The sequence below is a fragment of the Microplitis mediator genome, chromosome 7, assembly GCF_029852145.1.
Source record: "Microplitis mediator isolate UGA2020A chromosome 7, iyMicMedi2.1, whole genome shotgun sequence".
Lineage (NCBI taxonomy): Eukaryota > Metazoa > Arthropoda > Insecta > Hymenoptera > Braconidae > Microplitis > Microplitis mediator.
This window is the reverse complement of record NC_079975.1, coordinates 928,602-956,526: the sequence shown is the minus strand read 5'-3', so window position 1 is coordinate 956,526 and position 27,925 is coordinate 928,602. Positions and strand designations below refer to the sequence as shown.

General features: G+C 37.9%; 2 protein-coding genes across 2 annotated transcripts; one reads left to right on the top strand and one right to left on the bottom strand.

Moving 5' to 3' along the window:
* The first annotated feature begins 380 nt into the window (after positions 1-380).
* On the top strand, positions 381-23,339 carry LOC130672076 (filamin-A). The gene is made up of 30 exons (XM_057476335.1): positions 381-536; positions 2,614-2,991; positions 5,487-5,611; positions 5,695-5,825; positions 6,164-6,377; positions 6,458-6,763; positions 7,140-7,295; positions 7,505-7,646; positions 7,706-7,911; positions 8,337-9,243; positions 9,375-9,917; positions 9,987-10,122; positions 10,811-10,890; positions 10,970-11,137; positions 14,295-14,441; positions 15,252-15,479; positions 15,559-15,873; positions 15,938-16,156; positions 16,231-16,551; positions 17,381-17,602; positions 17,669-17,856; positions 18,304-18,508; positions 18,591-18,728; positions 18,817-19,872; positions 19,955-20,371; positions 20,457-20,600; positions 21,070-21,228; positions 21,495-22,678; positions 22,741-23,043; positions 23,133-23,339. The coding sequence occupies exons 2-30, from the start codon at positions 2,622-2,624 to the stop codon at positions 23,199-23,201; spliced, it is 8,799 nt and encodes a 2,932-aa protein (XP_057332318.1). The 5' UTR covers positions 381-536; positions 2,614-2,621; the 3' UTR covers positions 23,202-23,339.
* On the bottom strand, positions 23,292-27,525 carry LOC130672077 (ribosome biogenesis protein BMS1 homolog). The gene is made up of 3 exons (XM_057476336.1): positions 25,735-27,525; positions 24,303-25,652; positions 23,292-24,230 (listed from the first exon to the last, which is right to left on the bottom strand). Exons 1-3 carry the CDS (start codon positions 27,407-27,409, stop codon positions 23,404-23,406), a joined length of 3,852 nt encoding a protein of 1,283 aa, XP_057332319.1. The 5' UTR covers positions 27,410-27,525; the 3' UTR covers positions 23,292-23,403.
* Positions 27,526-27,925: the final 400 nt, after the last annotated feature.

Here is a 27,925-nt window from a genome sequence, read left to right as displayed (position 1 = left end):
ACCCACACAGTATCCTAGATATTGTATGCAAGATGCAATTGTACATTGTACTGGTGCACCTCACCAGTTTCCACATTGTCCCACACCTGGTACTTGCAATGTCCCACCTGATGATAGTCACTCTGCTCGGTCTGTGTCTCGGTTAACTTCAATACTTACTCGAATCCCAGCACATAACATAGCAGCAATGCTGGTATGGTTGATGTTGGTGATGTTGGTTGAGCAAAAGTGGGGAGCATCAGCACACATGTAGACTACTCACTACTATACTAGCACACACCACCTGAGCAGAGTAGAGTAGTGTTGAGGTGTGTTGGCAGTGAGTTTACCTGGTGGGGCCTTACAACTTCTCTCTCGTCAGTGAGCTCATGTACGTCGAGCCCGCGAGGAGCTAAACAATTTTTTATTTTTATTATTTTTATTTAAGCCCGAAAATGGCGATTCGACCATAGACATAATTGTACAACAGTCGTAATTGGCTAAAATATTGTGTGGAAACATTTAAAATAATTATTTTGTCGTTGTTTTAATAAAAAGTGAGTTGTACTCAGTACTTGTCTCTGTATGTTGGTTACGTAGCTGAGGCTCAGTATTGTGATTACTCGAAAATAAGTAATAGCTGATGATATGGGAGAGGGAGAGACAGATAATGAATAGATGAATGAATTTTTTTTTTTTTCTCATATATGTATGATATAAAGTTATGAGTTTTAAAGGTTGTTATTTTATAATGCCGTTTTTCTTCTTTGGAGCCTGACGGACTGACTTTCCCAAACGACTCGCGCGTATATACCAGCGTTCGAGGGCTTTCCGTGGTCGTGGTTGTTCGCGCGAGAAGTGCACCTGAGAAAAGAGTTAAAGAGAACGACTTATTATATATAAATATATGTGATATACTTGTATATATTTAAGAATGACCGAGATAGTTCATTGAAAGTATATATATTAATTTGTGAAGATATATAGAGGTACATATATATTCATATATATATTGTAGTAAAAGAGAAAGAAAAAAAAAAGAGTAAATAAGTGTTACGTAGTGATGGTATTTTGAACGTGGGTGCGGAAAATGTGACTTTTAAGTGGGCGTGTAACTAAAAAAAATAATTAGTTTTTTAAAAATTTATTAATAAATGAAAAGTTTATCAACGGAATATAATTAAATATTTTCTGATTGCCAGGCCGATGGCGTCATGTAATTAATTGAACTCCCTATTTGGCGGGAATTCTCAAGCATTGACGCAAATAATTTGCAACTTCAATAACATCCGTAATTTTATATATTTAATTATTTATTTATAAGGGATAATTGTTCGTTAGTTAAGAATAGAGTTGAGTTTTGAGTTTAACGAGGGCCTTTAATTGGGAGCTGTGGATATTTTATATTTTTAAAAACCGGTGATAGTAATAATGATAATAATGAATAAAAGTACTCGAGCGAGACGCACATGGTACTAACGTGAGATGATGTCACTGTTTGAGTAATCCTTGGGCTCTATCCAAACGGAAATTATTTTTTTTTTTTATACCAACTTGTACTTGTACTCGTACAAGTACGAGTACTTGTATATTTTTATTTAATGAGTAAGAATATTTAGTAATTCAAAATCTTATTAATGCCGTCTGCGGTTAATTGGAAACCGATTGATTATAAATTTAAATTAATTCTTTTAATGTTACAAGTAAACGGAGAATCGCGAATTGAGTTGTTTATGTTTTATGTTTATGCAAATTTAATGCGCGAAGAAAAAGTTGTTTTTTATTTTTTTTTAAAATAATTATTTGTAAGTTTGTTTAGAGCAGGAATTTTGAAAGGCGGTATTGTTATGAAATTATTTATTTTGAATTAAAAGTACGGGTAATATAACGTACCTGTAGATCGTTGGTATCAAGATAAAACCTCAACTTCACTTTCACCCGTGTGAAAATTTTAAAATACTCAATACACTATTCTCTTTATTATTATGATCCAGAATATGCAAATATTTATATACTTTTTTTTTATTTTATTTTTTACGTAATGGAAATCTCATAATTATTTTTTTTATGCGTTGGATAATAGTTCATTTATTTATTTATTTAATTATTTATACGTTAATAGAGAAATTTTCTCTGTAATAATTTTTAATTACGCACTTGTAGAATTTTTTACGATACATTTATATTTTTTTTTAAATGTTACGGGCTGCGATTAATAAAAAGTTATTAGTCTCTATTTAATTGTCGGGTATTTATATATATATTTATTAAAATATATATGTAAGTCATTTCTCTTTATAATTTATGGAAGAAATTTTTTCTCGCAATTATTTTTCGATATTAAGTCCGCATATTAATTTAAAAAAATTATAAACCTGATGGTTTTAATTAATTTAATTAAAAACAAAATGTAGATGTCAACTAAATATTAATTTTTATTTTTTTTTATACTGGGCCACTAAATATGACAATCGCTCAAAAAAATTACGCGTTTGTTACTTACTCGTGATTCAAAAAATTAAAAAAAGACATTTTTTATATAAAAAAATATCTGAAGCCTCAAAACTAAACCAAATACTGAGACAATTTTTTTTGTAAAAAGTGAAAAAAAATCATGAAAATTTAAATTAATAGGAAAAAAAATGCAATCAATGGAACAATTGCGGCCAGAAGAATTAGTAGGCCTGGTAGCGCGTTCGGCGGAGGGCACTGCCGCCAAGGGTATGCCGATCAAGGGCAACGAAGATCTTTGGGTCGAGATTCAAGCGAATACCTTCAGGAACTGGGTCAATGAGCATCTGAAGCACGCGGGTGACGCCGGAGGTGGACCGGTTTTGGACTTGGCCGAGGATTTTCGGGACGGAACGCGGCTCTGCGCTCTCGTCGAAGTCCTCACCAAGCGTCGGCTGCCCAGGTGGAATCCGCGACCCGCGAACCAGCATCACCACCTGGAGAACGTCTCCACCGCCCTGCAGGCCATCGAGGCCGACGGTGTCAAGCTCGTCAACATCGGTAATTATTCACTCATTTATTTTCCCGTCCAAGTCCAACAAAGTCTGATGATGATGATGCGGCTGTTAAATTTATGCCAATGAGTCTAGTCGTTTTTATGTTGATTGTTATTTTATTATTAATTGGATATTTATCGAGTGTACGAGGAAGTATTTCCGTGACATAATGAGTAATTACATAAACTTTGTCTATATAAGTGTATATTTGAATAGACTGTGTAATAAATAAGGTGGAGCTGTTGCACATTCCAGCAAATATACATTATCATTATTGTTATTGTTGTTGTTGTTTGTAATCACGATCAATATTTTACTCGATTGTCAACGTCTCTCATAATCTTCTCGAGATAAATTAAATAATATTTTTATTTATTTTTTTTAACTGACACTTGTAAGGATTATTTATTGATACATCTGATTATAAAAATAATCATGTATTTCTTGTCCTACTGATCTCGTGACTGGGTTCCGAGGAATCGGGTTTAAAAATTTATTGATCAAAAAAAATATTTAAGTTAAATGTTCAAGTATTTAAGTGGGTTTCTTATACATTAAGATTTATTTATTTATTTATTTATCAGTACAGAGAATTAATTTTTTTAGTGACTTTAGTAATTATCATATCCAAGGATAATTTATTCCTAGAAAAATTTATAACCCGGTTACTAGATTCAAAAAAATTTTTAAACTACTGGTCAAAAGATGCCAATTTATCTCAAAATCAAATTAATAAATAAAATCCTCAATTTTTTTATTTCCAAAAATAGAATAGAGAAATTGACTAATTTCGTTTTGTCAATTTTGACCCGTAGCTTGACCAAAAAAATTTTTTCATTAAACCAGAGGTCACAAGCTTTGAAAAAAAAATTTATATTCACTGACAATTTGAACTCAACTTACAGCCTTTCAAATCTACTAATCCTTTGAAAAAAAAAAAAAATGTCAAATTTAAAAGAGCAAAAGTCTGATTAATCTCATAAATAAATAAATAGTCGAATTGATAGCAGATATACAATAAAAATGTAAATAAATAGCGTAATAAAAAAATATGAATATCGTCAGGAGCAATAAACGTCTAGATTCCTCAGTTCATTCTTCTTTTACTCTTTTACATCACAAACACCCACGTCCATCTATCCAAATATAGGCGTGACGTTTGTCTCATACACTTTCATCAGTTTTAATCTTACATATTAACAACTAAATAATATTCTCCATTGAGCATTAACTCCAGCCACCATTAATTCAAATTAATAAATTATATTCCAATTAACAAATTCCTTCTCTCGGAATTTAAAAAAATAAATAAAATCCTGTCAATTACTAGACATGACCTGAATTAAAAACATTGCAGAAATCATCATTTTCATGGTCATTATCATCATTACTCATTACAAAATGATACATTTTTTTTACGACACGCAGATGTGAAGCAAAAAAAAATTCACGTGCTGATTGTTTATTTAATTTGTCAAATCATTGTCATCATCATCATCATAATTTAAAGCTTCATATATACGTAATGTATACAAAACTAGTGGCCCTGCTCCCACAACAAAATAAATAAATATTAAAATAAAGTGAAAAGAAAGCAAATAAATATCAAATGATTTAATTTAAAATTTTTCTACTTATAAGTAATCTTGCATCACTCACTATATTACAAATCTAACTTGGCAATCGAAGTCTCGAGGTCGTTGCCTTTCTTGTTATAAACCAGCGCCCACCGTGTCTCTGTTTCGCTTTTAAACTTGCCATTATATTTTTTTACAGTTACTAAAAAAAATATATGAGATATATGTTATAAAAAAAAAAAAAAAAACACTTATTCCAAACACTTGCGACTCGTGTATGTCACGACTTTACGTCATCTAATGCCCCTACTAAGCCCGCGGAACCTCGAAAAAGTAAAGAATTAAAGCATTGCAATGATAACTGGAATTTAAATTTCGTTTATCTTTTAAATTATTATTTATTTAATACATCGGTCCTCAATTAATGGGAGATTAAGATTAAATTAATTTACAAAACGTTTTAGCGTGAGATTTATTTTTTATTTTGCAGTTAATTTTTATTAATGAATAAATAAACTTATTTCTAATGGAAGAAGATAATAAATTTTTTTTTTTAATGTCAACGTTCAAATTCTGGGTTTGCTTTATTATATATTTTATTACAACTCACAGTAATGGAAATCAAATCAATTAATTTTTTAAATAAATGTCATTATAATTTTCTTTTTAAATTACGCGCCAAAAATTTATTCATTTTCGGCTTTAAATTTTTCTTTTAATTTCCCGCGAAAAAATTTAAAATTTTAAAAAATTTTTTGGTGATCATAATTTTTCAAACTTTAAAGCAAAAAATTAGCGATACCGTATTTTGCATAATTACTATTTTTGTTACAAAGCTTAATAATTAACGATATAATTATTTGGTAAAATAGTAATTTATTTATGTTAAACCTTGACCAAGTTTATATTTATATTTTTCCAGGCAATGTTGACATCGTTAATGGAAATCTCAAGTTGATTCTTGGATTAATATGGTCACTTATTGTTCGCTACCAAATTGGAAAATCGAAATTCCCACCGCGTAAACTTATGCTCGCTTGGCTTAAGGTCAGTAAACTATTTATTTATATATTTTTACTGTGTACTTAATAATTACAATAGTAACGATAATGATAATGATATTTAAACAGGCAGTGCTACCAGAATGCCGTGTCAACAATTTTACAACCGATTGGAATTCAGGTGTTTACTTAAGTGCACTATTAGATTACTGTAAGCCTGGTTTGTTTCCTCATTGGCGTCAATTAGATCGTACTGACAGGTTTGTTTACTACTTAATTTATACCATGTAAAAAATTGGGGGTGAATTCGGAGTGATAACGGATTTTATTAAAATCCAAATTCTCTCCGTCACTCGGAGTAAATAAGGAGTTTAATTTATCCAGCGAAGTGATTTCGGAGTGATTTGGTTTTTATTTTAATCCGCATTCAATCTGATTTGGAGTTTCGATGCTAAAATAAATTCCTCTTCAAAGTGAATTTCACTCCGAGGGGATGAAATAAATAAACATTTACTCCGGATTTAATCCGCATTCACTCCGCGAATTTTTTGCAATGAACATTAAAGGATATTTGTAACAAAAAAAAATTTTTTTCTAGTGTTTACAATTGTCGGAAAGCGATGGAGATATCAAAGCGTGAATTTGACATCCCAGTTGTATTAGAACCAGAATATTTAGCCTCTCCATATCTCGATGAGCTCTCAGGGATGACTTACTTGTCGTATTTTATGAAAGAAGGTTCACCAGGATTCTATGCAACTCTGCGATGGGTTAATTCACAATTAACTCATGCTCCTGTTAGAAATTTTACGGTAAATATTATTTATAATTTTTAAAATCCAACTCATAATAAATATTTTTGACTGGCAATTTAAAAAATTATTTATTTCAGACTGATTGGAATGATGGCCGAGCACTCTGTAGTATAGTCAGGAACCTCGGGGGCCCGGCGCCGACGTACGACAAAATAAAAACCGAGCCCAAGTACTGGGAGTCTAATCTTCAGCAGGGTATCGACGGCGCCAAGAAGCTCGGCGTCGAGCCGATTCTCAAAGCCAAGGACATGGCGGACCAGAACGTTGAACATCTAGGAGTTATGGCCTACGCGGCGCACTTCCAGTGGGTCAAGCCTCGTCCCCAGGCCAGCGAGCAGCTCGCCGTCCACGTCGACAGCACTTCTGCTCGAGTCCAACAGCCAGTAAGAACTTTTTTTTCTTTACATAACGTTTTTAATAAGCCTACATGCCATAAATATAAATATAAATCAAACTACATAATCATTCTTACGTTTAATTTAAAATATAAAAGAAAGTTTATAAATTTATTTAATTAATTAAAAAACTTAAAAGTATTTCCGAGAAAAAATAATAACATTTTTTCTCAGCCGAAATTTAGCCGACGTCTAGGCCTCAAAATTTTCCAAGTTCCCTAATTTTATATTAAAAAAAAAATACTATGGCCGAAAATAGACCGACTCAAAATATTTGCCAAATTTCGACGGCTGTCATGATTTCGCTCAAACATTTTTACACGGATTTGGTATTAATTATTAATGATTTTATTTATTTGTCTAGGCGATATTCCGTTTGGAGATGCTGTCAAAAGATGTCCATCCACGTGAAGTACGTGGTGAGATAATAAGTCCAAGTGGGAAAATAGAATGTCGTCTCACTTGGAATGGTACTCACGGCAAGGGTACATTCGTGCCAACCGAAGTAGGAATGCACAAGGTTCGTTGATCGTCTTAATTATCCAACAGAAAAAAAAAAAAAAAAAAAAACGTTGGTAACTGAAACGCCTTCCATTAACGTCTATGGAACCGCTAATGCGTCGGCTCCTAAATGACAACCGATGTTGTGAAATTATTTGCATGATGTAAATAAAACTATAATTACCTTTAAACTTTCTATTAATATAATTACTTATTTATAATTAATAGTTGATGGTGTACAATGATGGGGAGCTCGTCAATGGTTGTCCCTATTACTTCAGGGTTTTACCTCCGTTAACGAAAATAAAATCACCCGGCATGGAACCCTGCGCTATTGGTTCTATCGTCGAGGTTCTAGTCAACAGTTACGGTGAGTTTATTAATTCAAATGTTTTATTTCTTTAATAATTTTAAAATATTTTAAAACAGGAACTAGTCATGACGGCATTGACGTGACAGCATGGTCACCAACAAATCGTTCGCTTCCTTGTCCGGTAAAAGAAAATAGCGGTGTACATACGGCGACATTTCAACCTGATGAAACTGGTGAATGGAGTATCGCTATTACGCATAAAGGCACGCACATACAAGGCGGCCCCTTTACTTGTTTCGTCTTTGATCCAAACGGGATCAAGGTAATTACTGTAACCATCGCTGTTATCATAACCAATTATTTGTCTTATCAATTTTGACTGGCGGCATTTAGATATCAGCTATACTATTATCTGGCGTTCCGAGCGCTTACTTTTATATTTCATGCTCAACAATAATATTTAGTAAATAATTATTTTGCATCGCGAGTATTGTCAACGGTCACTGTACGATAATTACTTGAGATTCCATAGCGACTTCTTATGCATTTAATTTTTTACTGTGGTAATTTCCGGTCCACTTTTCTTGGGTAGACTAAAAATAGATACACTTTCGCTTTGGCTTCTAAAATTCTTCATAAAATTTCTGACCTCAAATATATTTTCAATACAAACTGGATAATTTTTTATGAATCAACCAGGGGAAAAATAATTTTTATCTAATGAAATCTGTCTATTTTTTTAAACAGTTGGTGGACACAGAAGGAGCAATACCTGGTCAGCCATTTTCATTCATAGTCGACGCAACAGGTACAGGTGGACTTGGAGATGTCAACATCGACGTAGTCCATGACAAGCAATCGGTAGCATTCCGCATGGAAGATATCGGCCGGATGCGATACCGAGTGTTCATGGTCCCGCGAGAGGCCGGTAAATATCGTGTCTACTTATATTTCAACGGGTCTGACGTCCGCGGCTCGCCGATATCGATCCGCGTGGGCTCACACAAGAGCAGAAGATCCAAGGAATCGTCATCCAGCTACGAGAGGTCCAAAGTATCGTCCTTGGAGAAGCGAATGAACGGACTGAACGTAACGGACGGAAGTCAGAAACGGCAGTCCCCCGTCTACAAGAGTTCTTCGCAGAGTCCAACGCAAAATTACCGGGACTATCATCACCAGACGTACAAAACTAACTACGTTACAGAAAATTCCAACTCCTATCAAGTACCAAGTCCTCTTCAGGCTTCGAGGTCTCCTGTACAAACCTCGAGTCCTTCGTTGATTAAAGAGTCGAGGGAGATTTACTCCTCCACGACATTCAATCGCTCGAGGTCGCCGGCAAATCTCGCGCAGAGCCCGAGCTTGATCAAGGAGTCCAAGGATGTCTACGCCTCCAGCTCGTTGAAGAGGTCCAGGTCGCCTAATTTACGGGATGCCCATACTTCCTCCAGTGTTATTAAGGAGTCAAAGGATATTTACCAGTCCAGCACGCTGAACAGATCGCGGTCACCAGCGATGAGTCCGATGGCTTTTAGGACCGCTAATGGGAGTCCTATTAACAGGAGCTTCAGTCCAAGAGTCAATGGAAAAGACATCGGGCGAAGGCGTGGTTCTGCTGATAGTGGTGTCATTGACACCAGTAGCAATGTACGAGGTAATTAATTTTATTTTTATTCTTTAATTAACTCCATTTACTTTTAAAAGTCGGAGAGCAATTTTTGGTAGAGACCAGTAGATTTATAAGCCGGTAAATGAATATAATGCTAATAATTAAAATAATTGCAGTGTCATCAACATTAGGCGGGACACCGAGAAGAGATTCCTGGGACGCAATAGCAAAGACAAAAGCCATGTTATCTTACGGTAGTCTCGAGTCGTTAGCGAATCTCGCGAACTCCTCAGTCGAGCACGGGAGCAACACCTCGAACTTCGTCAACGACCACGGCTATCGCAACGGCTACAACAATTATTCCTCAACAACAAATGTCGAGCGGACCGTAGAGAACTCGAAAAATTACACAACGCGTTTCACCAGCGACTACAGATCCTCATCACCAAAGTACAATGGTAACCACGGCATGGAAAACGGGCGCAGTCACACCCACGGTATCTTAAAAAATAGAAATAACAACTATTACAAATCCTCCGACACAACGGACATCATCCACGAGCGGTTAATCAACAACGAAGAGTTTATGAATACAACGGAGCGACGTAAAGGTTGCGCAGCTTCCGGGACCGCGCTCGACGTTCTTCCGCTTCATAAACCGGCTTCATTTACTCTAGATCCCAGCGTTGATGGCAGCAAAGCTGTCGTCACTGTCACAGGTACTTAAATTTATTCAAATAGCCAATAAATTAATTTATTAGCACATGGAATTTTATCTGACGTTTCAGGACCACGTGGAAAACAGATATCCTACAAGAAATCAACATTACGAGGCTACACATTCACAATAACTGCTGAAGAAGTCGGCGAACATACGATACAAGTTACTGTTAATGGTCAACACATTAAAGGATCGCCATTTAGGTACTTAATTAATTAATTTCAGTATTTTAATTCATCAACACGGTCGGGTTTTTTTTTATTTCGAGGCTGTCATTAAGAAATATTTCACAAATTTATTTTTATTAATTAATATCAGATCATAAATAATAATTAGTAGGGGAAGGGGGGGCAAAACGGGATAGGCCGGCAAAATGGGATACCCTCAAAATTTCGTCAAAATTTTTTTTTCTCGAAAAACTTTCGAAAATGGTCAAAAATGACATCTAGTATCATTTTACACTATTAAAAGCTAAAAAAAAATATTTTTATATTTTTTTGCGAAAAGTATAATGTTGGCGCCAATTTCAAATTTTGAAAAGAAATAACAAGGAAAAACTTCTTTAAAAATATGTTGAGAGTAAATTTTATTACTTACATCAATTTAGAAAGACATTATTACGTCAATTTTATTCACTTGAAAAAAAAAACAAAAAAAAAATTTACTTTTTTTTGGGGTATCCCATTTTGCCCGCAGAAAATAAAAATTTTTTTTCCGATGGCAGTCTAAAAGTCGTTATATTTATTTCAAATAGAAACAAAATGAAGCCAATTTACGATATTTATGTCCCTAAAAACTAAATTTTTCGTTAAGTATCCCGTTTTTCCCCCCTTCCCCTATTTTTATTTATAAAATTCCGATAAAAAAATTTTTTTGAATTTTTTTGTCCAGATCTCAAGCTTACGATGCCGCAGCAATTCATGTTGATAATGTACCAGACGGAATAGTTAATCAACCTGTTGAATTTGAAAGTAAGAAGACAATTTAAAATAATTAACATCATTACCGACAATTATCAATATTAATAAAACAAAATTGCCATGATTGCAGTTGATGGTTCCAGAGCAGGCTCAGGAAACTTAGAAATCCTAGTAAACGGCGGGCATGTAACGAGTTTCGTAAAGGCACTGGATAGTAATAGATTTTTAGCGTCATTTGTACCTCATGAGGCCGTAACTCATCTCGTCGAGATGACTTTCAATGGTGAAACTGTGCCGGGTAAGTGACTCCTAAGTCATTCAACCTCATTTTCCGTCATTAAATTATTACACATTTTAAATGTTTTTCCCGCAACAGATTAACACACTCACACACAAACATTTACAGGGTCACTGACTCTGATTTCTATCGCCGTAAAAACAATCAATCTCTCCCCTCCCCACCCCCTCTTCAAATAAAATTAAAATAAATAGAGCTACAACAATTAAAGTAAAATAAACCCGACTATTATCTAATACCGTAAGCAATAAATAATAAACAATATATTTAACACGCAACAAGTTCAACGACTCAACAAAAATATTTAGCGTACGCATCATATATATCATCAGCGACACACTGACCCAGATACCGTGTCGTCAACATTCTCACCTTCTGTCTAACTTATAAGTATTTTTATTTTCTCTTAAACAAAAAACGAATTACCTACTAAAGTATCTTCGGACTTAAAATTTATTCTTATCGCCGTGTTTACAATACACTAGTGCGCTTTTCCCGATGCATTAAACTCTCGATGTAACCCAAGTGTGTACTCTACTCTTTATCACGTATTCTTCACTCCAAGTCTTGTGTATAAGAGCATTGATCTAATGTTTTAAGGCGTGGCACGACTTATTTGGTTACCAAGAGCACCGACGCCTACTCATCTAACGATCGTACATTCATTCATTCATTACGTTTCAAAAGTACGCAATTAAATCCTTGATTATTTATCATCATCACCAGTACTAGTCCCGGTACTATTGCGAGCACCAGAGTTAAATAATAAATTATTTAGATGCGTATAAAAATTACTAACGGAAGAATACCGTTAGCCCGCTCGTGCACAATATCATCCTTAACAATAATTAAATATATATTTATATATTTAATCGCTGTAAGGATATACTCGGTTATTTTTTTTATTGTTAAGTTATGAAACGCAAGGACACGTCATGGGAAATAACTTAGTAGGTCAGTTTGAAAAAAGTTTTGAGGCAGTCGGACTTTTTTATGTAAATTTGAATCGGTAGATTTGAGATTAAGTTCGAGAGATTGACCGATCGGAGACTGGTATAATTTTTTGAATAAAAATTTATTATGATCGATTGGTATTGAGTCTGAACAAGGAGTTTAAGTATAAACTGTAAATAGTTGTTAGAGAGAGGTGAATATTAAGACGAAGACGTATTGATGGAGGCATTTGTGTCACTGGGAGCGGTAATTTCAACGCGTGCCAAGCTGCATACGTTTTTTATATAAATAGAAATATATATATATGTATTTATTATTTATATAAATTAGTCGTAATTATTTTCTGTCGTTAATTGTTCGAGTGTAAAAAAGGGCTGATTAATTAAAGAGAAAATTAGTACCGTTAAGTTTTGAAATCCTGTTATTGGGACCGATTCAAATCCGGTGCAGTAATGAATACAGTGAAGGTAAAAAAAGGCTAAGGGCCGGTTTTAGGCAAGTAAATTTTATTTGCCTGATGTACTGAGGTACTGAGGCATTTACTGATGGCTGGAGATCGGAAATTTGTGGATGGAGATGGGACGGGTAATTTTTGAGGGATTGGGACCTACGCGGTAATAGAACAGGTGAATCTTGTGGGTTGGAGATTTTTTTTGCTAACAATCAGAATGCGGTTTCAGCGATACCAGAGAAGGACTTCTATTTGCATCCTCAGGTATATCGGGAATTGTATGTATCGAGTGTCTTGGAATGGGAAAGGAAAGTGGGAGGGTGATGGTAGTGCCAGGATTGGATTTAGATATCATCTGTACCTGGGTCTTTTATTTATTTATATTTTTATAAATGTATACCATTGTTATTTATCCATATATACTTTTTTTCATGATTGCGCAATAAATTTTGTTTTTTAAACAATTCCTTTTTTATTTAGACAATTTAATTACATAGCTGTCATATTTTTTTATTTATTTTTGGAGTAAATTACTCATAATATTGATAATTACAAAATTTTTTTAAAAATTTATAAATTTTTTGGAGTAAAAAAAAATTAATTATGTCAATTAATAATTAATATTATTAAATGCATTAATAAAAAATTGTTAAATTAATTAACAACAAATAGAGAATTAAAAAAAAATTTTTTTTCTAAAAAAAAAATTTTGATGAAATAATTTACCAAAAAAATAATTTTGAGGTGTAAGGATGTTTGGTATTTAAGGACGAAAAAAAAAAAAAAAAAAAAGATCTCAGGTAGAAATACGTCCCTGGAGGAGGTAGTGGAGTGGCGGAATCACCGCGGTCACACTTGTGTCGGTTCTCAGCTCGGTTGAGTCCGCTCGGAGTCGGTGAATCGCGTTTTCTGCTGACGTTACACTCTTACTCCGTTCTCCAATTTCTTCATAACTTCCTGTTTTACTACCGTATTATTATCGCCAATACATTACTATCCGCGAACCGCGATACCTACCTCTTGTTATCTTACGCGTTTTATTTCCATAAATAATTATTTAAACACCATTACCATCACCTTCGGTCATTATAAGCTCCAATTGTTATTCATTAACTGTAAATTTCTACTATAATATATAAATATCCTCCACTAATTAAGACTCACAACTTCGTTAAACTAAAACAAAACCAATGTGAATCTGTTTGAAAATATTATTTTAAATTTAAAAACGTGTTGCGTGTTATGATGGATCTATCGAGCCACAATCATCTTCGTCGATCGGGTAACGCGATCGATGGTGACTAGCGTTTTTTCCTCATAAATTTATCTAATCCTCAATTTATTTCTTACGTCACTTTAACTTACACCGTATTTTTAAAATTCATTTAAACTTCTCACGACTAATAATTACGACTAAAAATAATAAGACCTAATTTCGATAAATTCCACTCGCGTTAAATAATCGCGGGTATTTTTAAGATTTTTTTTAGCTCAGTTTATTTATCAAGGTGATCTTAAGGTAACAAGTGTTTTTTATTGCCGAGTATTTTTTATTTTAAATAATTGTTGAGAAAAAATATTTTAAATAATTATGATAGTTAACTTGTAATTTGCGTTCTCTGCCAGTGATTATTTACTTCCGGATGACATTTAAATTTAAAACTTCTAAATTGCGACAAAAGAGCGGAATTTTTTTATTTTTATTATTGTTCAAGTGGAACAAGTTTATAATTTTGGGATAATTATTTTTAGGATCACCTTGGAGAGTTAACGTGATGCCTGGACCGAAGATGTCGGTCTTGGGGGACTCGGTAAGGCTCGTACCTGCTGGTAGTCCTGCCTTATTTGAACTCTCCGCCCTTGGTTTCACAAGCAAAGAAATAGACGTGCAGATAATAAGTAAGTAACTTTTCAAAATCATTTTTTTTTATGAAATTATTAAAAAATTTACTCGACTTTGGTGCCGTGACCAAAAATTTCGGCGAGTGCCCTTGAGAAAATAATCGAAATACATGATTCTGAAGTCAGTAGACAATTAACAATTTTTGGATTTTATTTTTCAAAAAATCAATCGCGAAAAAAAAACTGAAAAATTGCACGTGTAGAAAATTCAAAAAATTATAGGTGCAATTTTTTAAAATATTTTTTTTTATAATTTATCGTTTTTAAAAAAATTCAAAAATTATCGGCTAACTTCAATATCATCGAAATATCCGCAGATATTTTTAATAAAAAATTCAAATTTTTTTCAAATACTCCGAGCAAAATTTTTTTTTTTTACTCATAAATTTTTATATGATGATAAAAAAAAAATTTGAATTTATTGAAACAATATGAAGTAAAATTTACAAACAAGGTCAACAAATCCATAAATAAATCCACAGTAAACCATTCCCAAATTATCTATTTCCTACTTTTATTTCTTACATAAAAGATTTCTTTTAAATTCCAGCTTAGAAATTTCTCTTGTTTATTTTTTTTTAAATTCATTGTCCATTCGAAGGTCATTGGCTCTTAAAATAAATTAGTAATGATAAAAAATATAATCAATTAACCGATTTACGCTTTCAAAATTAAATTAGCCGAGCGTAGATAATTTTTTTCGCCAGCAAAATTTAATTACCGAGCGTGAAAAAATTCTAAACTAAATACGCGACTAATTATCAGAAATGGAAACTAAATGACTTTTTTTTTGTTCACCAAAATTAGCACCGTCAAAAAGACACATAACTGCACGTGTCGATGAGGAACCAGGGCGCACAGGTGAATTCCGAGTGGAGTTTACGCCAAATGAAGTCGGAAGTCATCTGGTGGAGGTGACCATCGCGGGACAAAAGCTACCGGCTGGACCTCTCATCGCAAAAGTATACAATAGCAGCCTCATACAAGTTACTGACGTACCCAGTGCCGTTGTCGGACATGCCTGCCAGTTTCGAGGTTCTTATTCCCACAATAAAATATAAAATATATAGAAAAGTTGGTCATTAAACAATAACATGAATAAATTGGATTCCAGTGGACGCTAGCGCAGCTGGTGAAGGCCAGTTAGAGATATCGATAAACGAAGGAGAAGTGCCAAATCACGTCCAAGTAGTAGGTGGCGGGCGTTGTCTCGTGTCATTTACACCTGAGTCAGCGAAGCCTCATTACATAGACATTAAGTTCAATGGCGAAGCTGTCCCAGGTTGTCCGTTCGTCTGCAATGTTTCCGACACCAGTCGAGTTATCCTGAGCTTGAGCCATTTGGAGCTGATACCCGTCGACCAACCGGCAAATTTCCATATGGCCGTTGATGGCAGCGGGAGCGCTGAGCTCGCGGTCTCTGTTCGCGGTAATTAATTTAATTATTAATAAATAAATTAACTATTGGTATGTAACATGATGATAATTTTTAGGACCAACGATAGAGTTACCAGTCAAAGTAACAGGAAATATTCACAGTGGATTTACTGCTGAATTTACACCACGCGACGTTGGTGTTCATTCGATAAGCGTTGAATATAATGGTCATCCAGTTAATGGGACACCATTTTTAGCAAAGGCCTTTAATGCTGACAAAGTATTGATTGGACCTGTTGCTAGAGGAAGTGTCGGTCAGCCAACGCATTTCACTGGTAATTTTAAATTAACATTTAAATTCATTTTAAAAATAATTGTCAAGTTTAATTATAAAAAAAAAACTTTCTAGTGGACGCAAGTCAAGCAGGCGAAGGAAATCTCGAGATAACGATATCCGCCCGGGGTCAAAACATTCCCACCCAAGTGACCCCCCAGGGCAACGCACGTTTCTCCGTGAGCTTCGTGCCATTCGAGGCGTGCGAGCACGTGATAAATATCGCGTTTAACAAACGCACCGTTCCCGGGTGTCCGATAGTGACCCGGGTCGGGGGCGACAGCCACGTCACCGTAAGTGGTCAGGCACTGAGCAGCGCCGGGCTGGGACGTCAGAGTCATCTGACCGTCAGCAACGTTGCCGGTAGCTTAGAGGACCTAGAAGTTAACGTTGAAGGTATTTATATCAGTCTCCAATAACAACCGTCATCTTAATAAAATTCACCGTCAGCACAGCGTCAGTTTAATAATCACCTGCACTATTTTATGGGAATAATAAATATTTGTGTTAATATTAAATGTTTAATTTCAGTTATTCCGTCAGCGATTCATTATTATTATAAATCACAAAATTAAAATTACAATGTATAGAATTATCGATATCGTGATTTGCTGACTCGAGAGATCTCGTCTCTCTGTTGCAGGTCGGCCAGCTTTCAGACTACGACACTACTAGACTTATTTATTTTCTACTTCTACTTCTACTTCTCCTTCTTCTTATAATTAAAACCTATTTAATAAACTTTTAACTCACAGCAACTTAAGTAATTAACAAACGGACTAATTTACGGTGGCGGGTAACTAAATTATCTAAAGCATTTTTATGTCCTCGCATTGTTTTTAATTATCAATTATTAACGCTTACAGCCCGCGGGCTTGAACAAGGTGCTATACTACCCTAAGTCTTAGAATTAATAATAAATAATTAATTAAATAAATAAATAAAGCTAATTATTAATAATTTGAAACTGTGCCAAGCACGTGGTCAACTCAGCATGCCACGACGTAAATGTAAAGTTACCGTCAGGTGCATTGATTGTCTGAATATCTAACAGTAGATTAAGCTTTTGATTCAATTTTATTTTTATTAAATTAGTTAATTAATAATTATGTAATTAATAATTAATGCTTGAGAGCAATTAGTGGCAATGAGTAATATACATCCTGTCCTGTATTATTGAATGGCTATAAAAATATGTAAAACGACTAACAAGCGGACTTGATAGGACCCAATGGACAGGCCGTACCAGCTCAAGTAACCGACAACAAAGACACAACTTGCACTGTCGCATTTACGCCTCGCGTTGTCGGCGAACACAGAATAGCTGTTAGCCATCGTAATGTTCCAGTTGTCGGTAGCCCGTTTAGTTGTAAAGTTTACGATGTTACGGCTATAAAGGTCAAGGATTCGAAGCGAGGAGTCATCGGGATGCCAGTTACATTTTTAGGTATTTTTATTTATTATTATTTATGTTATTTAAATATATTTATTTATGTAATGTTTATTGGTCTAGTGGAAACGAGTCAAGCGGGTCCAGGTAATTTAGAAGTAACCGTTAACGGAGGACGGGTACCAACTTCTGCTCAAGCGCAAGGTCCTCATACATATGCAATATCATTTACACCTCGTGAGCCAGTTGTGCATACTGTTGACTTGAGATTCAACGGAGAAGATGTTCCTGGCAGTCCTTTTAGTTGCCAGGTAGTTTTAGTTTGAAAAAACAAATTTTTACTTTGCAGGGAGATGAAGTTTTTTCTTGCGGACTAAAAGTTGTAGGGAAAAAATGAAAATTGTGGCTAAACTAATGCAGATACGAGAAAAATGTATAGGAACAATTTGGTAGCTTATTAAATTTTCTACAAAAATGATCTGATAAAATTTTTACGTACATCTAATTGTTTGCAAGTAATTGCAATTCGAAGTAAGAAAGTGAATTGAGAGATTTCATTTTTGAGTTACTTGGTCTATTTATTTTCTCTATATCTGAGAAACTATCAGAGATACGTTGATGAACATTAAAATCTTTTTTATAGGAAATTAAATTTCCTACAACTTTTGTCTCAAACATTTTCTTCTAAAGTCTATAGTTTCCGAGTAATCATAAGAAGTAGACCCACAAACAAATAATTAAAAATATTTAAAAAATAGGTGAGTGATACAGCCAAAGTTTTAATAACTGAAGGCTTGGAAAAAGTATCAGTAAACCGTCTCGCCACGTTCACCATCGAAGCAGACGCTTCATTAGGAACGCCCGCCGTCGAAGTCCTGTCTCCCACACGTGAAAGTCTGCCCGTACAGATAAAACAAAGCGTACATGGGTCTTACACCGCAGGATTCACGCCAACTGATGTCGGTAAGCGAGCGTTGCGTAATAAAGCAGTGTGTAGGCGTGTGACATTAGTTGTTACTTATAATTTATTTTTGTTGCGCAACAGGTGACCACAGTGTTGAAGTTAAACTAGGTGGATCTCACGTTGAAGGAAGTCCGTTCCTCGTGAAAGCTTACAATGCCAACAAAGTTAAAGTTACCGACATCAACAGCGGCGTTGTCGGGAAGCCAGTTTTCTTTAGCAGTAGGTTTTAAATATTTGATATTTAGTGTCTGGTCTTTGATGTCTAATTAAAAGTACTGATGTAATTTTTTTTTTTTCATTTAATTAGTCAACGCAAGTCAGGCGGGAGCTGGAAATTTGGAGATAATTGTGGCAGTGAATGGCAAAAATGTCCCGAATTATGTGCAGAGTGAAGGAAACGCAAAGTTCCGGGTAAATTTCAAGCCGCAGGAAGCAGCGATGCACAGTCTGAGTGTCCGATTCAACGGGGAACCGGTACCGGGATCTCCATTCAGCTGCAAAGTAGTCGGAGCGGGCCAGGCTGTAATCACTGGGAATGCGCTGAAGATGGGCGCAGTTAAGCAACTGATATCATTCACCGTAGATCCTCAGGCCCCGTCGACCAACTGCGACGTAATCGTGACCCCGCCTTCGGCAATTGCGCTGCCGATTACTATAGAGCCGGTGGACAGCAAATATAACATCAGTTTCACGCCGACCGAAGTCGGGAGACACAACATAAGCGTCTTGGTGGACGGAGAGCCAATAAAAGGTTCCCCGTTCGCTTGCAACATCTACGACGTCACCAAAGTCCACGTCTCGGGGCTGACAGAGGCACGACTGGGTCAGGCGACGACGTTCACTGTGGACGCTGCTGAGGCGGGTGAAGGCACTCTCGAGCTGGTCGTCAGCACGGACAACAACACCGTCAAGGCTGAAGTGGTCGCCTGTGCTAGAGGACTTTACGACGTGACTTTCGTGCCCCAGACCACGTCGACTCACTACGTCAACATCAGCTTCAACGATGACAATGTCCCAGGAAGTCCTTTCAAGTGTCCAGTGATTGGAGGTGGTCTCGACGGCCCCACTGTCATCAGAGTAGGGAACACTGCGTACTTGGATCTAGACATGCCGCGTCTAGAGGGTCCAGTTTCCGCGGAAGTCACTGGGCCCGACGGGATAATTATTCCCTGCACTTTGACTAAACTGTCAACGAGTTTGTATCGCGTTGAAGTCCGCACCAGGATGGTCGGCATCTACAATATTATTTTCAGCGACGGGCACAAAGTTATCAGCTCGCAGACGCTCCAGGCTTTCGATCCCAGCAAAGTCACCATAAAAGAAATTTCTGATGCTATTTGTCACCGACCTGGAACTATCGTTGGTAATTATTTTACTTATTCATCTGATTAACTATTAAAAAAAATTTATTATCAAATTATCAATTAACAATTTAATGAAATCAGTCCTAGCATCCAAAGAAGCCGGGCCAGGAAAATTGACAGCAACAGTACGAGCTGGAGGTATCGACGTCGACAACGTAGTCCGCGAGGCAGACAACGGAATCTACGAAGTGATCTTCCACCCCACCCGGGCGGCGCCCCACCGTGTCCATATAAAGTACAACGACGTCCACATTCAAGGAAGTCCTCTAGAAGTCGCGGTCCGCGGGCCGACAGGAGGCCGCGAAGTGACAGCAACCGGTCTCGGTCTCTACCAGTCCTGCGTCGGCAAAGTTACGTCATTCACCATCGAGACTCTAGGTCGCCCAGGCAAAGAGTTCGACGTCGTCGTCAGCGGGCCCCTGGGCAACGCGGTGCCCGTTCGTTGCTACCAACATCGCGACGGCAATCTGCTCGCTGAGTTTACCACCAACACCGTCGGTAAGTTCCGAAGGATTTGCATTTTTCTGACCCGCTCTACTTATTTATAATTAAATTTAAATAATTAATTAATTAAATAAATTAGGAACGTACAAAATCGACGTACTCCAAGGCGCAAAACCAGTACTGGGGTCACCATTTTTCTGTCAATCATTCGACCCAAGTAAAGTTAAGCTGCAAGAACTGGGACCGACTACAGTGTCAGTGCACGACCGGATCGCTTTCAAACGTGAGTCAGTCTTTTTATTAATTAATTAATTAGTAAATAAATATAAATTTAATTAGGAAACAATAATTAATACTCTCGAAAGTTTATTTACAATCCAACACAATGTGTCTAATAAGAATAGCAGCATAATCGTGAAAGCGTTGAGGCGAAACTACCAGGAAGACGGCTGGCTAACTTGGGCTTTATATTGTGCAGAGTTTATTTTATAAAGATTTGATCAAGTGGAGATCGAGAGAAATGTTCAAGGCTATAAGGAAAATTAATTACACTGTGTGATGTATTGCCGCGATATGCTCTAGTCTACTTTCAAATAGTTTCGCGCGAGTAAATGTCTGCAGTCAGTTCGCGCTCAGGCTCATACCGGGAAGAGAAACAATCCGTTCGCGCAACTAGTCGCTTTATTTATCTTGTTTTTGTTCTTGTATTTATTTAGTTTAGTTTTTTATTTGTTTGGTTTCATTTTTTTTAGTAATTAAGTCGGACGCCGGAGTTGCTGACTTAGATGTGACGGCGACGAGTCCTCTGGGACAGGAACTGCCTCTGCAAGTGACGGCGCTCAACGACGGGGCCGAGATGATTGAGTTTTCCCCAAGTGTTCCTGGTTCTTATATGATTAATGTTACTTATGGTAATTATTCTCATTATTGATCACGCTGACGTGAGGTCAATTTTTATGAGTAATTAAAATTAACTTTCCTGGTGGAAATTTTTCGGACCTTTCTCTGAATAACTCTGAAAAAGTCTTTAGAATTTTGAAAAAGTCTTAAGAACTTTAGAATTGAGTTTTTCAGAGAAAATTCCGAAAAATTTCCACCAGAGTTCCGGTCTATTTTGAGTGAGAAAAATTTTTAATGTAAATGAAAAAATTGAATTTGAATGAAATAAATTTTTTAGGTGGCTGTCCGACACCAGGAAGTCCGGTAGTGTGTACAGTAGAGTCTGCAGGACAAGCGCGAGCAAAAGGCGAGGGATTGTTATCAGGACACGTGGGCAAACCTGCTCACTTTATTGTCACAGGAACTCGGAGTCCTCCGGCAGTACAAGTAGACGGCCCGGACAGTATTTCTAAGCCAACAATAGAAGCTGGTGCCAATCCCGGTACCTGGAATGTCTCGTACATTCCCTCGGAAGTGGGAGTTTTCGATGTCCGGGTGGTCTGCGCAGGTCAGCAACTGCCAGGGTCTCCATGGCACCCGAAGATCATCGACACCCGGAACCTGAGAGTGATCGGAGGATGGGCGGCGATTTGCGATGATCTCGGGCGTCTCAAGATCGGGCACAATACCAAAATAAGCTTTGACACTGCGGAGGCGGGTCCTGGAGAACTCACTGGAAGTATTGACGACCGCCCGCTGTCTTTTGAAATGACCTCCAGCAATCGGCTGAAGCTGGTGTCCCCCCAACTGTCTGGTGGCGAGCATCACATGGAGATCCTGTTCAACGGAACGCCCTTCCCCGGAGCACCGAAGCTCGCTATCATCCAGGAACAAGAGCCCGTCAGCGACACCAGTCGCGTGATGCTTCGTGGCCGAGGACTCACGTCAGCGAAAGTCGGCGAGGAAGTCAGTTTTACAATCGACGGATCGCAAGCAGGAGCTGGAACACCAAAAGTCCAATTATTTTCACCCACGACCGAGATCAACGTCATGCTCCAGCACCTGGGAGACAGCGTCTACCGTGCCAGTTACATTCCTCTGTCTCCCGAGTCTCTGCTGATGACCGTCTCCTGGAATGGACGCCAACTCAAAGGCTGCCCGCTCCAGATCAGCGTCACCAGTGCCGCTGACGCCTCCCGAGTAATTTGCTCTGGCGACGGGCTCAAAAATGGGATCGTCGGACAAGAGATTCGGAGCTTCATTGACACTAGACGCGCTGGACCTGGTGAACTTACTGCCCACTGCGTTGGGCCCCACAAAGTCGCTTACTGTGAACTCTACGACCACGGGGACGCGACATTTACGCTAAATGTTAAACCACAGGAAGCTGGTAGACATGCTCTGACCATCAAGTACGCAGGGGAGCATGTTCCTGGATCTCCCTTCACTCTGCGTGTCTCCGGTGCTCCGGACGCTTCAAAAGTACGTCCCTTCATAATTAAAAAAATATTTATCAAACTAAAAATAAATCATAATTATTTCAGGTCAGAGTTTATGGACCAGGTATAGAACATGGAGTTCTGGCGACATTCCAATCCCGGTTCATCTGCGACACTCGTGGAGCGGGAGCTGGGCAGCTCACCGTCCGTGTCCGTGGACCCAAGGGCGCATTCAGAGTCGAAATGCAGCGCGAGACACAGAAAGACAGGATCATACTCTGCCGGTACGACCCGACTGAACCCGGGGATTACCGAGTGGAGGTTCGCTGGGCCGGTGTCCTCGTTCCAGGGTCACCTTTTCCCGTGCGCATCGTCGACACTCAAGATGAATTATTGATGTTTACACAGGTAACATCCGCTCTATTTATTCGACTCATTACTTTATTTATGACTGAACTAATTAATTAGTAAAAAAAATAATGAATTATATTTTCTAGGGCGCGGATAATTATTCAACAGGCCATCATACTATTACTTCTTGGCGTGGATCCCAAGCGATTCTCTAACCAACTCGACATCTTCCATCGCTCCACGTCGCGTTGCTTTACTATATTTTTTCTACAACTAATAATTATAATATAAATATATATAATAAATTTTATATAATAACTTATATATATTTTCAATAAAAACTATCAATTAAATACATTTTTAATTAAATTTTATTTTTTAAAATTTAACAATTTTCTTATGCTAAAAAATTAATAATTAATTTCCTCTCTTCTTTTTGTCTTTAGCGTCCATTTTACTGAGAGTCCTGTGGATTTCCTTCTTCAACTCCCGCTGCTTCTTGAGCTTCCGCATCTGCTCGGCCTCCACGCGTTTTTGATACTCGGACATACGTTTCTTGGTCTCCTCTTTGTCTTTCTCCTGCTTGTGCCTATACAGAGTTCGTATTCTCTTTATCATGTCGATTCTGTTCTCCTCGTCCTTGCTCCTGACGACGGCGACACGTCGCTCTGAATACTGGGGCTTGTGGTTGACAGCCAGGGGTTGGAGTTTTGGTTTGTCGCGGTAAGGAAGCGCCTTCTGTAGATTTTTGGGAACGACCAGCGGCTTGAAGACCTTCTTCTCCCGTTGGATCGGAGTGTAGAGCGAGTCCTTGACTTCTTCGGGCTGAGCCTGGATGTTGTTCTCCCGCTTGAGCTGGCCCGTGGTCTTCATTCCGCGCCACTGGTTCTTTTCGCTCGGAGGCAGCAGGAGCGAGGTCACGGGGTTATAAAATTTTGGGACGTCGACTTTGAACCAGGTCCGGCAGAAAACGATGTCACTCAGCTGGATCTTGTCCTCGAAGGTCGCACGGAAACAACCCGGTGGGTCTGAAACTGCCTTCTTAATCTGCCCCCGGATACCGGAGACCGTTTTAACTTTCGCTCCTTCAAATCTTGCGACTTCGAGACTCGAATTGAACATTCCCTGGATGAATGCTGTCTTTTTAAATATTTTTCTTGGCTCTCCGGTCAATTTCAACTTTTTTACGACCCGCGTACTCTTGTCCAACTCGACAACGGAACCAGTTGCTGCTATTCTGAAGCCTGTAATTTAGAATAAATTTATTAAAACATCAATCATTTGTTAAAAAACGAATAAATTTAAAAAATATTAACCTGGAATTCTGGTGGCGACATCTTGGACAGCAAGAACTCCAGTACCTTGAGGAGTAATCGGTCCCCAGAAGTGTCCCATGCAGGCGACGTGCTCTGGCGTGTACTTGAGCATGCGATGTCTCATGTTGTCCTCGAGTTTCGAATAAATCGGAAGAGTTTGGAACCTTCTCCAACCAACGGACAGAATAACTGGATCCCGGGTTTTGAGGATCTTCGAGTACCACCGATGTTTCTTCAGCTTGGTCTGGACAAACCCGATGTTCTCTTCACCATGGAGCAGACCTCCGAGGATCAGAGGGTACGTGGGATCCAGATTGGTGATCAGCTCGCAAGGCACCGACTCGATCTCAACTCTGACATACATGCCAGGTCGGAATCCCTCCAACTGAACTCGCATCTCGTCGTCCAGGTCCTCGAACTCGGACTTATTGAGCTGGGCCTGCTTCTCCACCTCCTGCTTCAACTCATCGTAGTAACTTTTGCTCTCGGCGTTGTCATACTCGGCGTCAAACTGCTGCTTGAGCTTCCGCTTCTTCTCGATCAGTTTATGTCGGTCTTCCACCTCCGCTGAGTTCATTTCTCTAGGCGCGGATTCGCCTTGAGGTTTAGCTTGGAACTTTTCTCCAGTCTCCAGATCCTCAAAGTCCCCGTAGACTTCCTCGTCCTCGTCCTCCCGCAAGTTGTTGAGTTTCAGAAGCTCAGCGGCGTCCTCTGACTCCTTCCACTTGCCAGTAACGAACCTGTCGACGATCAGCGACTTGTTGTCTTCGCTCAACCAATCCCTTGGCTGTTGCCCGCTGAAGTAAACAGTGTCCTCCTGGTTCTTCAGCTCGCGCTCTTCGAGTTTCTTCTTCTGCTTCTCCGTCACTACCCGGAATATTCCCCCGAGTTCTTCTTCACCATCGTCATCAGCATCATTCTCCTTCTTCTGCTCGACCGAATAAACAATTTTCATAAGATTGACGTTGCTCTGCTGTCTATTTAAAAATTCCTCCCGCGCCTTCTCCGCCGTTCGTGTCCAATTTCCCTCCTTTTCAACCTCCATCTCTTCAATCGATCCATTCAAATCATTATCACTCAGTTCATCAAAACTCTCCTCATCTTCCTCCTCCTCATTATCACTTTCTCCAGATTTATTTCCCTCCAAGCTCTTCAATGTTTCCGCGATTTTATTTTTAACTTCTCGCGCTGGATTATTTTTCAGTTCTTTATAAACTGAATGATCTTCTTCACCGCTATTTTTTTTACCGCTTTTATTATTTTGTGCTCTGAGTTCTGCTAATTCTTCTTCTAAATCATCTTCATCAATTTTTATTTTTTTATTATTACTTTCATTCGTCAATTTTTTATCTGAAAAATTAAAAAAATTATTATTTTATTGTTATCAAAATTATTTCATTTTTTTTTAAATTAAATAAAATTTTTTTCTTACCTGAAATTTTTATTTTTTCTTCATCATCATCATCATCATCATCACCACTATCATCATCATCATCATTATCGTCATCATCTTCCTGATTATTTTTTCTCTTCAAAGAATTTTTATCAATTAATTTTCCATCTTCATCTTCATCATCATCGTCATCATCTTCATCATCATCATCGTCATCTTCTTGATTATTTTTTTTCTTTATAGAATTTTTATCAATTGATTTTTCATCATCATCATCATTATCATCATCATCTTCTTCATTAATTGTATTTAAATGACTTCCAGCTTTTTTATCTTCATTTATTTCATCACCTGATTTTTCATCTTCCTCATCATCATCATCACCATCATCATCATCATCATCATCATCTTGATCATCATCAACATCATCATCAAAAATAACTTTCCTCCTAATTCTCCCATTATCAAAAACATTTTCCTGGCCTTTAGCAAAGACATCATCGACTTCCTTGGACATGATACCCCGGGTTTCGCTGAACAACTTGAGCTCACTCTTCTCCAGCTTCTCATCCAGAGTGCCAGCGGTGTCAATCAGTCCACTGATCAGCCCCTCGTCCTCTTCCTTATGTGAGTGACTGCCACCGAGTTCAACATAGACCGCATCCTTGTCATAAACGATCCCACCGACCCCCGAAAAAGGCGCGTAGATGAGTCGTTCTTTTTCAATCAGCGCGCGCTTTTTGATCTGGTCCGGCAGAGGACAAGGGTCCGGCAGGAAGCTGACATCCTTGATCCTCATGTCACCCGCACCAGGTATGTGGACCGAGGACTCCTTTATCAGCGGGACTCCTCTCATGAACCCGTAGAAGCAAACAGTTCTGTCAACTTTTCTGTTCTGTCTGATGTTCTCAGCAGGAGTGATGTCTTCGACTCGGTCTGCGATCAAGTAGGGATGACTTGAGCGCCAGGTCAATGGTCGGAACTTCATAACAGAAATGAACCGACCAAGATTTTTAACTTCGTTACGTAAATACTCGTTGTGAACTTGACCGGATAAATAAAATAATTTAGCTCCGGCGTAGACTTCAGTCCAGAACCGCTGCTTCAAAGTCTTCTTGGCTTTCCTCAGCTGGCGATTGTTGCTGAACAAATCCAGGTGAGTGAGGACACCCATTATTCTGGGCATCCCGTGGACCTGGCAGATGTTCAGGAACTCGAAGATCTCCATCTCGAATCCAAAGGAGGCGTCGATGAGCAGCAACACGAGGTCGGCTACTTTCGCGATGTCAATCATGCTGTTGATGTCGTTGTTGCACTCCATGAAAGTGATGCGACGTTTTTTCCCGGAGACGACGGTCACTGGACCCTGGATGTTGCTCAGCGGCTGCCGGGTGTAATTTTTAATGAGACATTGAATCAGCAGAGACTTACCAACTTTGGGTGGCCCGACCACGGCGACGAGGATCGGAGGCGGCTCGAGAGGAGTTCTGTCCACCAGAGGAATGTGGGTCTTCTTGGTGTCCAGGTCCTGCTTTCGACGGAAACGTCTCTCGGCACCGATCGCCGAGTTGAAGGTGAAGGCTTTGGGGTTCTTGGGTCGCTCGGTGACATCATTTGATTTTTTTTCTTTCTTGAGCTTCTTTTTTTCTGCTTTCCGACCGGATTTGTGCTCGCGATGGCTCTTGTGGACCAGATCCGCGGGTTCACTGGACATTATTATTTATTTTTATATTTACACTATTGTTTTTATTATTTAACACTTTGAGTTCAAACTGGACATGTTGATTCTGTTTAGGTCGAGACACGTGTGTTTGATGTTTTTACTTGAAGGTTAGAGTTAACCCTGGTTCTAAAGTACCAACGTAAACCAGAAGATGGCTCTGTGTCACTAATTTTAAAAAGACGTCGGTAAAATAAACATCTCGACCTGGACCACAAAGAATAAAATAGAGAGTGCGTGTTTTTTATTTTTTTTTATTTTAAATATTTCTGTCATATTCTGCCGCCATTTTGTTTGATTTACAACTTTTAATTTTTCGCCCTTTTCTAATAAGTTATTTTTCAAATATTTAAATTTACCGCGCAAGTAATAAGAGTAATTAATAAATTATTGATAAAATTAAAAAATTTCGAGTAAACTGTTTAGTTTAATTAATATAATTATTGACACAAATAAATTTTAATAAAATTATTAAATTTCAATTTTTAAATTTCGCGCCAAGATGGCGCT

Excerpts from the sequence above, each read along its gene's own strand:
- LOC130672077 (XM_057476336.1), bottom strand. The coding sequence starts at position 27,409 with ATGTCCAGTGAACCCGCGGATCTGGTCCACAAGAGCCATCGCGAGCAC. Across the intron at positions 25,653-25,734 it reads AGAAAAAATAAAAATTTCAG|ATAAAAAATTGACGAATGAA; the intron begins GTAAGAAAAAAA and ends TTAATTTTTCAG. Across the intron at positions 24,231-24,302 it reads TGTCGCCACCAGAATTCCAG|GCTTCAGAATAGCAGCAACT; the intron begins GTTAATATTTTT and ends TCTAAATTACAG.
- LOC130672076 (XM_057476335.1), top strand. The coding sequence starts at position 2,622 with ATGCAATCAATGGAACAATTGCGGCCAGAAGAATTAGTAGGCCTGGTA. Across the intron at positions 9,244-9,374 it reads CACCAGTAGCAATGTACGAG|TGTCATCAACATTAGGCGGG; the intron begins GTAATTAATTTT and ends AAATAATTGCAG. Across the intron at positions 19,873-19,954 it reads CCGACCTGGAACTATCGTTG|TCCTAGCATCCAAAGAAGCC; the intron begins GTAATTATTTTA and ends TAATGAAATCAG.